The 11493-nt window shown below is 38.6% G+C and overlaps 3 gene segments (V, D, J or C); 2 read left to right on the forward strand and 1 right to left on the reverse strand.

The window, feature by feature from the left end:
- Positions 1-4367: 4367 nt before the first annotated feature.
- On the forward strand, positions 4368-4864 carry LOC114568801 (Ig kappa chain V region 3381-like). The segment is given in 2 exon segments: positions 4368-4419; positions 4527-4864. Coding segments are annotated over 2 exon segments (375 nt in total).
- A 3349-nt stretch (positions 4865-8213) lies between these two features.
- Positions 8214-8976, forward strand: LOC114568799 (immunoglobulin kappa variable 6D-21-like). The segment is given in 2 exon segments: positions 8214-8294; positions 8511-8976. Coding segments are annotated over 2 exon segments (360 nt in total).
- Positions 8977-9775: 799 nt separating this feature from the next.
- On the reverse strand, positions 9776-11198 carry LOC114568803 (Ig kappa-b4 chain C region-like). The segment is given in 2 exon segments: positions 9776-10278; positions 11093-11198. A coding segment is annotated over 1 exon segment (258 nt).
- Between the last annotated feature and the right edge of the window lie 295 nt (positions 11199-11493).

The raw sequence follows: 11493 nt of genomic DNA on the forward strand, positions 1-11493 counted from the left end.
AACAAACAACACAGCAAGGTTCCTAAAACACTAATCTCTTTAAGTAAATCATTTAATTGTAGTAAAACCAAAGAGATCCTCCCAGACCTTCTTGACCTAGACATTAGTTTATCTGCTATTTAAAAGCTTTGTTGACGCAGGGACAAATTCATTTTAACATCTATGTACAACATTTTTTTTTAAGTTTTTTTTTTAACATTCAGAAAAAGGTGTTTGTCATCACACCATTTTACAATCCTCTGAATCTCTGAAAGGTAGTTAGATAGATCACTGTCCTTTTCTTATTAGGCATGTAATGAGCAGTGTTGGGAACGGTGTTTAAGTAGAACGGCGTTACTGACTACTACTAAACACAAGACAGCGACGAGCCAGGGAAATTCAAAGGTAGCGTTCTCCAACTGGAAGTACCGGCACTACTTCTCGCTCATTGAAATGAAAGACAAGAATGTTTCTGTAACATGCACGCTATGCCCAGGAAAAAAGACTTTATCCACGTCTGCCTCAAGCAACTCCAGTCTTATCAAGCCCCTCACATCAACACATGCTAACAGGACACTTGTTGCTGCTGCTAACCCAACCCCCCCAAGCCCAAATGCAGCTAGCGTGAGCTCCAGGAAGGAGACGGAGCCACTCTGTTAAAACAAGCAACGCTCCATTTTTCGGTCAGCAACAGGTGACCAAGGCCGAGCTCAACACATCCATCAGTTCATAGAAACATCTTTGATGTTAAAGATGTTCTAGAACGTAATAGTGTTATAGAACATTAACAAATGTCACAGTTACTTTGCTGAGTAACTATTTACTTTTACAATGTGGTAACTGAGTTACTAACTCAATTACTTTTTGGGAGAAGTAATTTGTAACTGTAACTAATTACTTTTTTAAAGTAAGATGACCAACACTGGTAATGAGTCTAGAGCCTCTATTTTATCCTAGTAGAATTTGGGTAATCAAAACCTTGCATAAAAGTTATTTAATTCATCAGCTTTTCCCCCTCATTAAGAACACTAAGACATGTTTTAGCCAAGGCCAGGTTTGTCATAAATTTCATGGAATCCCACATTTTTTTCAAATTCATAGAGGAGCAGTGGATTTCAAATGTCTCCTTCTCCTCCCTCCTTGCCCTTCCTAATTTACTGTTGAGTTGTTGTTGTTTTTTTTTTTATATTCCCCATGGCCACAATATCCCCATTTTTAAATGCTATTTTTCTCAAACTACACACTCTTTAATGTCCATGGAAATATGAGATTTATTGTTTGGATACAAAGTTATAGACTTCTGAGTTAAAACGTTATCTGTACAAAATGTTACATAATCAGTTCTAGTGTCTGTTGCTTCTTCTAAGTCCAAGCTATGGAAGAGGTCCAAGTTAGTGCAGTAAAAACATCCTTTTAATGGATCAATGCCATCATTGTCCCAAACGTGGATTGTTTTTAATGGTGGTGTACTGCTTTTAAGCAGGGACTTGTAGGGTTAACTTTAGTAATTCAATGATGGGATGTGGATATCAGTGAAGTTAGTATTGTGTGATGGGCATGAGTGGACAATATATGCATGTGTGGGTGTTGTAGAGGTTGATAGGAGCAGAGTAGAGAACTGAAGAGAGGGAGTTAGATTTTTAAGTGGCATGTGGCACGTGCCAGTGACATGTACTTCCGGTACTTCCGTATGCCAAATGCAATTGCGTATGAATTGGCGCCGTGCGTAGTACTATGAAAGGGCGAAAATCCATTTAGTGACATTGGTCAGGGTGGAGGATGGGTAAAACACAGGACTTACACCCAGGAGAGCAGGGATCGAGCCCTGCATTTGATTTTGTGTCCCGCGATTGATGTTTATTTTTCACTTTTGTTGTTTTCCTAACCCTAACCCAGTTACTCTTTTCCTAAACCCAACCAGATGATGTTTTCATGAACCCTAACCTAACCCCGTTCTTCTTTTCCTAATCCCAACCGTTTGTTGTTTTCCTGAACGTAACCCGCGTGTCATGTAGCCTCACGATAAGACATAGCCTCGAAATAACACACCACGTGGCTTTAGAAAGTGGCACGTATATTTTAACAAAATGTTACGTTGTAAATTATATTTTAGATGTTACAGTGAAGAACTAAGTAATATTTTAACGTTATAAATTATATTTTACGTCTTACGGTGAAAAACATGCCACTTCCGGCAGCACATGCCAGGACATGCCACTTCTGGGTGCCACATGCCACTTAAAAATCTAACTCCTACTGGAACTAAAGGAGACGGGAGAGGAGCAAAGCTGCAGCAGAGTGGAGAGTCAGCCAGAGAGAGGGCTGCACTGCATCCAGACTTAAATAACCTCCTGCTACTGGGAACATCCTCAGCTGTTCCCAGTTGCTCTAACCATCACCTGCAGAGAGAGCACAGACAGCTGAATCACACAGCTAACTCAAGATGACGCCATCCATTCATATCACATTACAATCTCATGTTCATTCTTGACTTTGGAAACAGCAAAACTATCTCTTCACAACATCCATCCAGTAGCTGTTGTTGAGCTTTTAATCATATCACATACTTTTCCTCAGCAGATGTTATTAAAATGTGGATTTTCAAATTCCCATTCCTCTCAGCATTTGTGAGACTTCTTGTCCACGTTGGCTTAGAAGTTAAAATATTCCATGAGAACTGGGTGAGCTGAGGAAGATCATGGAATTGGATCCAAAGATCTGAGACAAGACAAGACCGAGTAAAAATGCGGCAGATTCTGAGACGAGACCAAAACCTTCAAAGAGTGGTCTTGAGACCAAGACTGATATTGAGAACTACAACACTGGCCTCAGCCTTCTATAAAGACTCATCACTGCTTCACTTGGTGAAATCTTCACATTAGAAACATGTTAAACCTGCATTAATATTAATATCACTAATCATTAACAAAAAAAGACCATATTACCAAACTGGAAGGACAGAACAAAACTGTCCACAAGTCACTGGATCACTTTACTACCAGACTTTTCAATATCCTCTCCATGTGAATATGTAAATACAGTGGCAAGAAAAAGTATGTGAACCTTTTGGAATTTCATGGTTTTCTGAATAAATTGTTCATAAAATGTGATCTGATCTTCATCTAAATCAAGGGTATTGACAAACAAAGTGTCTAAAATAAACAAATTCTGATCTTTCATGTCTTTATTGAACATTCATCTTGGTGTCATTTTGATTGGTCACCCACTTCTTGGTAGAGTAGCAATAGTCCCAAAGCCATTTGTAGATTGTTTGCCTAACTGTAGACAGATGAATTTCTAAAGTCTTTAAAATAACTTTGTAACCCTTGCCAGCTTCATGTAAATCAACAATTCTTGATCATAGATCCTCTGAAAGCTCTTTTTGGCGAGGCATGGCTCACATAAGTGTGTTCTTCTTGTGCAGCACAAACTCCAAAAGTTTGAGGAGTTTTTATCAGTCAAAGTAGCTGTAGTCCACACCTCCAAACTCATTATCTTAACGAGACTCCACGTGTGCTAAAAGCTGACTCCAATTAGCTTTTTGGAGGTCATTAACTCAAGGGTTCACATACTTTTTGCACAAGCATGATGCAGTTTTTATAGTTGTTCTCAATAAAGACATGGAAGATCAAAAAAATGTTGCGTTTTTATTTTAGACACATTATATTTGCCAATACCCTTGACTTACATGAAGATCAGATCACATTTTATGAAAAATTTATTCAGAAAACGATTAAATTCCAAAAGCTTCACGTACTTTTTCTTGCCACTGTATGTAGGTCCATGCTGTCAGCACTGAGGGGGAAACAGCATGACATGTTGAGGACAGCTACAGTTCACTGACTCTGTGTGTTTGCATATGTGTCCTGCCTCTCTGCTCCCAGCCGTTAAGAGAACAGTGTTGATCATTTAAAACATACAGAGTATACAAAATACAATATAAAATAGTGCAAATGGGCAGGTGGCAGCAAATAAGTCTAATACAAAATACAAGAGAGCAAATATTTAAAAAATTGAAAAAGAAATGCAGTTATTCTGTGTTCAATGCCTGTATGGCATAGGGAATAAAAGACTTCTTTTATATTCCAGCTGGTCCTGGGAAGCCTAAATCGAACATTTTGAAAGATTTGTCAAGAAGTCAAAGTGTTATTGAAAGATCCTAATCAATACTCTGATAAAGTGATTGATCCATTGATGAACAGCATCATCAGAGTAATCCAAGTCCCTGTTGGAGTCAGTCAGAACATTTCCATAGAGAGCCACTTTGCATCAGCAGCACCATGCTCCAGTGCTCTGGGAGAGTTTATAGTCCTGAGAGTTGAACACTGGATGACTGACAGCTGTCCTTCATGACAACAGAAGACACAGAAATCCTCCTCATCAAAAACATGACTTTGATCTCCGTCCTCATCTGGACTCTCCTCTGCTGCTGCTTCACAGGTAAAGTCCAGAGAATCAAACTCCTCTCCTCTATCAACATCCGTCCCTCTGAAATGAAGCCGACTAAACCGTGACGCTGCTTTATGTTTTTGTCTCTGTATCCTCAGAGTCCAGAGGCCAGGTCACAGTGACTCAGCCTGGAGCAGTGAGCTCTGCTCTGGGAGGCTCCGTCTCCATCAGCTGTAGGACCAGTCAGGATGTTTATAATAATAACAGGTTAGCCTGGTACCAACAGAGAGATGGAGAAACTCCTAAACTGCTCATTTACGATGCTAGCACTCGACAATCAGGGATTCCAGATCGTTTTACAGGCAGTGGATCAAACTCTGACTTCACTCTGACCATCAGTGGAGTCCAGACTGAAGATGCAGCAGTTTACTACTGTCAGAGTTTTCACTATCCCAACAGCCAGTGGGTGTCCACACAGTGAAAAAGCGTCGTACAAAAACCTCCCTCAGTCAGACTGAACAGAAACTGAACTGACTGCTGCAGCTGGAAGCTACTGCAGAGACTGATACACTTCACTGAGGACACACACACACACACACACACACACACACACACACACACACACACACACACACACACACACACACACAGTGAGACTACAAGATTAACTTTTTGTTCCACAATGTGTGTGAAAAACATCCATAGATGTTATTGAACAAACAACACAGCAAGGTTCCTAAAACACTAATCTCTTTAAGTAAATCATTTAATTGTAGTAAAACCAAAGAGATCCTCCCAGTCCTTCTTGACCTAGACATTAGTTTATCTGCTATTTAAAAGCTTTATTGACACAGGGACAAATTCATTTTTACATCTATTTACAACATCTCCTCACCTTTTTTTTAACATTCAGAAAAAGGTTTTTGTCATCACACCATTTTACAAACCTTTGAATCTCTGAAAGGTAGTTAGATAGATCACTGTCCTTTTTTATTAAACATAGGATGGCAGTATCATCAGAACATGTAATGATATAGTTGTTGGGATTATAGCTTCTATACTCATCTGTGTAAAGGGTAAAAAGGACAGGTGAACTGACTCAACCCTGGGGGGCTCCGGTGCTTCAAGTTCTCCACTCTGAGAGAGTACCATTAACACTGACCTGCTGTTTACCATTCGGTAGAAACCAGTGGTACCACCTAATAATGAGGGATGGACATTAAGGTCATTCAGCTTTTTCATGAATAGGTATTGCTGTTGTATACAGCTAAAACAGCCTGGGGTCAAATTGACCCCAAACATAATAGTAGGGTTAAATAAACATGCCCTTACGCTAAATGTCTGTCGTTACATGCTATATTAATTTATCTTTTAGGGAGGAACCATTAGCTCCTTGGTTACTGTTGTAGCAAATAGCAAATGTTCGTCTTTGAAACTTCCTACAGATTTGAAAATTCCGTTGGTTAATGAAAGGACCTAATGTTAACCGAAATTATGAAAAGATATAATAACTGAACTTTGTTCACTTTGTAACAGTTTTGTTGCAAAGCACAATATTATGGTGAAATTACAAATCTCGTGTTTATTGAGTTAAAACCGAATTATTGTTGTACAAGCATAGCAAGCAACATAGCAAAAAGGCTAACAAAGGAAAGAGTTACCCACCAATTAACATTAGCCCTTCATCCATGACATGAATACCATAATAATCATACAGAGAAAGAGAACATAGTTGCATACCTTTATCTTTTGCTCGTTTCTCCTCTTCTTCTTTTCTTTTTTTTCTAAATTGGGCACCTGATGGCTTTGACCTTTTCCTGTCCATCTCTGTGTTTATTTGGCAATCAACTAGAGCTGGGCGATTTTTTTCCGCTAAAAAAATCTGTGATTTTTTTATGAAAAACTCGATTTACAAATCGATTCAATTCCCCCCCCTTCCATTTAAAACAAAATAAAAATATTATAAATATATTTTAAAAATATGTATTTATTGTATTTAATTAAAGTGCATCAACATAAACAAAATTGCAAAGGCAAACCCTTTCTCTAAGTGAAAAGTCACTGTGCAGTGTGCAACAAAGATTATTAAACATCCAAATTATTTATACTGTATTTGGATAAAAAAAAATCTAAAAAAATCGATTTTTTGAAAATATGAATCGATTTGACCTACCAACTCGATTTTTAAATCAAATCGATTTTTTTTCCAGCCCTACAATCAACACATTTCCCATCCCCCCCAACACTGTCACTCACTCACGAGCAGAAGTCAAGACTAAACCAGTTTACCTTGGTGACAGGGGACCACATAATCGTTTTGTATTACCTATTTTTATTAGCCATTTCACACAATTCAGAAAAACAAAAATGTGCAGGAACCTGTATTTATAATATTATGAATCAAATGTACGTTATTTGGAAGAAAGTCGAGGTGTGACTGACTTTAGCCCACTAATTCCAGTGTATTGTGATACAGTGAGTCCCCCGACCCCCCCGCCTTGTCCGACCATTCCATTTGTGTGACACAGAGGTGAACTGTCCCCCGCGTGCCCCTCCCTTTTCCCCCTTCTCACACACAGCTTCTGCAGGTGCCAATCTGCCACTTCCCCACACAGTGAAATGATATATAATAGAAAACTGCTTTGCGGAGCAGAGGATCTTTTTTTTCAAGTGCTCGTGCCGCCCCCCATGTGTCATGAAAAAATACCGCCCCGGGCGGCTGCCCGGTTCGCCGGTGCCATAAAACGCCACTGTCATCACCAAGACCAGATTGTATCGAGACCAAGACAAGACCAAGTCCAGACCAGTGTGAGTCCCACACTGCATGACATGATAAAATGTGGAAAATGTTAACCATAGGGACTCCTCAAATTGATATGAAAAATTTAAATATCCACAACCCTGTAAAAAAAACACCAACAGAAAACAAATTAAGATGCTTCTTCAATCAACTCTTTCATTGCCATAAGTGTATCTTCAGAAATGCCTTGACAAAATAATCAAAAGACAGTTCTGGTCTTGACCAGTCTTAAAATAAAACCCAGAGTCCTCTTTATCTGAGACGAGACCTTCAGAAAACAGTCTTGAGACCAAGACTGATATTGAGAACTACAACACTGGCCTCACCCTTCTCTAAAGACTCATCACTACTTTACTTGGTGAAATCTTGACATTACAAACACCCAAACATGTCCAACCTGCATGTATATTACTATCATTATCATAAAAAAACCATATTACCAAACTGGAAAAAAAGAACAAACCAGTCCACAAGTCACATGATCAGTTTACTACCAGACTTTTCAATATCCTCTCCATGTGAATATGTAAATATGTACAGTACAGGCCAAACGTTTGGTCACACCTTTTTTATTAATAAGGGAATAAATTCCACTAATTAACCCTGACAAAGCACACCTGTGAAGTGAAAACCATTTCAGGTGACTACCTCATGAAGCTCATTGAGAGAACACCAAGGGTTTGCAGAGTTATCGAAAAAGCAAAGGGTGGCTACTTTGAAGAATCTAAAATATAAGACCTGTTTTCAGTTATTTCACACTTTTTTGTTAAGTACATAATTCCATATGTGTTCATTCATAGTTTTGATGCCTTCAGTGAGAATCTACAATGTAAATAGTCATGAAAATAAAGAAACACATTGAATGAGAAGATGTGTCCAAACTTTTGGCCTGTACTGTAGGTCCATGCTGTCAGCACTGAGGGGGAAACAGCATGACATGTTGAGGACAGCTACAGTTCACTGACTCTGTGTGTTTGCATATGTGTCCTGCCTCTCTGCTCCCAGCCGTTAAGAGGCCAGTGTTGATCAGTGACTGTCCAGGACTTTCAGAGCCACTGACACGCTGGTAGCACGATGATGATGTCACTGATTCTACTGCTGGCCACCCTGGGGCTCCTTGTTCAGGGTGAGACTCTCTTCTGATATCTTTGCTTCAGGATGCAACCAGGTTGACCTCAATGATGTTCTGCTATGATGGAGAAAGACTGGAATAAGCAGCATTTACCTTCTTCCATCTCTTCTCCATGTTAAAGAAATGAGACTCTTCTGTTTGGATGTTGATCATCTTTCTCCAAGCTGGATTTGTCTCAATAACCCTTCTGCTCTTTTTCATGTTTTCCAGGTTCATCAGGAGAAATCATCCTGACTCAGTCTCCTGGATCTCAGTCTGTTGCTCCAGGACAGTCTGTCTCTATCAGATGTAAAGCTAGTTCAGGAATTAGTAACGATCTTCACTGGTACCTTCAGAAACCTGGAGAATCTCCTAAACTTTTGATTTATTATGCTACAAGCCGTCTGTCTGGAGTTTCAGATCGTTTCAGTGGGACTCAGTCTGGAACTGACTTCACTCTGACCATCAGTGGAGTTCAGACTGAAGATGGAGGAGATTATTACTGTCAGCAGAGTAACAGCTTCCCATTCACACAGTGATACAACGTCGTACAAAAACCTCCTCAGCTGGAGAGGAACTGATCTGACTCAACAGCTGCAGAAACCTACAGAAACACAGACACTTTAGAAGTTTGACTGACACTGTAGTTTCTATAACAGAATAATGTCAGGAAATAATGTTCATACTATAGTAAGCTGTGATAGTAATATTGTTGAAAGTGTAGTTAAGTGTGTTTAAAATCAGAACAAAATACATCTGAAAAGTAGATAAGTTAACAAATCTAACACCAGTTTGTTTAGCTGTGAAATCAATTATTTATTTCCATTTTAGTGTTTAACTTAATTGTAACATTCAAATACAATTTAAAATGTATGTCATTTATATTCGTCAGTTTATTTTCCAACACAACTTAAGACATAAAATGTTTTAATGAACTTGTGTTGACAGTGAAATGCATATGTAATGTGATATTTTGAGATCACAGAGCTGATATATTTTTAATGATATAATATGCTGATGATATCTTACTTTATAATTCAAGTGCAATTATTTCTTCTCAGGCTCTGCAGTTTACCGAGATTCATTATACTCTATAGACGCATCTAAAAAAAATTCCACATAGTAAACACTTCATTTTTGAGATACATAGTATATCTGAATTTCCTAAAAATATTGAAATAATCAGCTTTCTTACAAAAACTAATTTAAAATTACTCCCATGAAGCAGTTTCTGAAGTCAAATAAGCTTTAAAGAATTTGGAATGAATGATGGAATTACTTCTATCTTGTCTGGGTCACATTTAATGATTATCTGATTAGTTTTGTGTTTTCAAAATATATTAAACATGCTATTATATTACCTTATAGTTTCTTTCTCGAGAAATTCCCAGGCAGTTTCACATTAAAATCAGTTGAGTTTAACATTTCTAGATTTATGGAACTATTAAGGCAGACATATCTGTTTCTTTTACAATAACAGACATGGAAACAACCAATTTGATGAAAAGTACTTTATTGTGTTACAATAATCCAAAGTAAAACATGCAACACACTTTATCAATGAAACATGTAATTAGACAGTGAGTGAGGGAAAGAGATAAACAGAGAGAGAGTTGCAGACTGATATCAGTATCAGAGTGAAACCAGTAGCAGAGTCCCAGTGAGTCAGGTCAGGACTGGGAACACTGGTCTCTCCTCAGTGTCTCTGAGAGTGGAGTCTGGGAGCCCTGGGTGGCCTCACAGGTCACAGAGCCCACCTTCTCCCACTGGTCTTTAGGGAGCCTCAGGGTGCTGCTCCAGCTGTATTTGCCGTCCTTCCCCAGCACCCCGGGGCTCCTGCTCTCCTCCCAGCTGCTGCTGCTGCTGCTGCCGTCCACCTTCCAGGCCAGACTCCAGTCTGAGGGGAAGCCCTTGTTGGCCAGGCACATGAGCGTGGCCTTCCCCTTCAGCAGCTCCTCACTGGAGGGGGGCAGCACCGTCAGGGTGGGACGGACATCACCTAGGAGACACCAATCAGCTTAGAGGACAGGGACCACACAGCTGTCAATCAACCAGCAGACACTTGGACACCTTGACTGTGTGAGAGTTGGTTTTCTCCTTTAAGGAGTTTCTGTCAGATGGTTTTTCTGCTCCACCAGTCACTCACTCACACATTGTTTCACTTCCCTTTAAGAAGCCTCTCATGTAAATCAGCACAGAGAGAATCATCTACACAATGAGCTGATATATATCAAACTATACACTGGAAATAAAATGTCAACTTTTGGACAAATCTTTAAACCTCCAAAACAAGATCATCACCAACCTAACTATACATTACTTTAAAGTATTTAGTGTAATAGAAACAAATCCAGAAAATGAGCTGACAACATCAAATGTTCTTCATGTGGATTTCGATCATCAATACCAAACTGTTCAAATAGTTTTCAAACTTTGAAACAATACATGACACAGTGAAGAGATGTTGCACATTTTCAAATACCGATCTTTATCTTTGCTCTGTTCAATTGTTTGAATATTTGAATCTTCATTTGCTTTAAACAGTTATCATTGATGTGGAAAATGAAAAATGAATCTTGTAGAACAGGTTTTCAGTTTTAACTTTTCTACACTTCGTCATTTAAATTTCAGTTTGACAGAAATGTGTAAAGAAATGTTTAGTGAAGCTGCTCTGAGTTAGTCTCCACGATAAAGGAAAAATAAAAACGTGAATATATATATATATATATATATGTTATTGACTGTAAACAGAATTTAAAACATTACTTTACAATATTTACAATATAGTTTTTAGTATTTGTGCAGAAACTTACTTCCAACATTCAGTCTGGTTCCTCCACCGAACGTGTACCACAGTGATACAAAGTCATTGAGCCGCCGTACAAAAACCTCTCACTGTAGAGAGACACGGCTCTCTGACTTTGTCAGACTGAACTAAACCTACAAGCCCTCAAGATGCTACTTTACCATTAAAGCTGGAAATAATGATTTATCCTCTGACTCAAGATTTCATTTTCTTTACAATTAAGTTTTTAATTTTCTATTTCAACAGCAAACCTTTGTCTCTTAGAGCAAAATATTTCTTTAAAACGTATGAATTTATTTTTAACAAATATGGAAAGTTAAGAGCTCAGAAAGTAAAGGAAGAAAAATAGCTCCTGAGATAAAAAGTTTAAACGTTTGACTTACTTCCAACATTCAGTCTGGTTCCTCC

Source organism: Perca flavescens, chromosome 14 (assembly GCF_004354835.1).
Source record: "Perca flavescens isolate YP-PL-M2 chromosome 14, PFLA_1.0, whole genome shotgun sequence".
Lineage (NCBI taxonomy): Eukaryota > Metazoa > Chordata > Actinopteri > Perciformes > Percidae > Perca > Perca flavescens.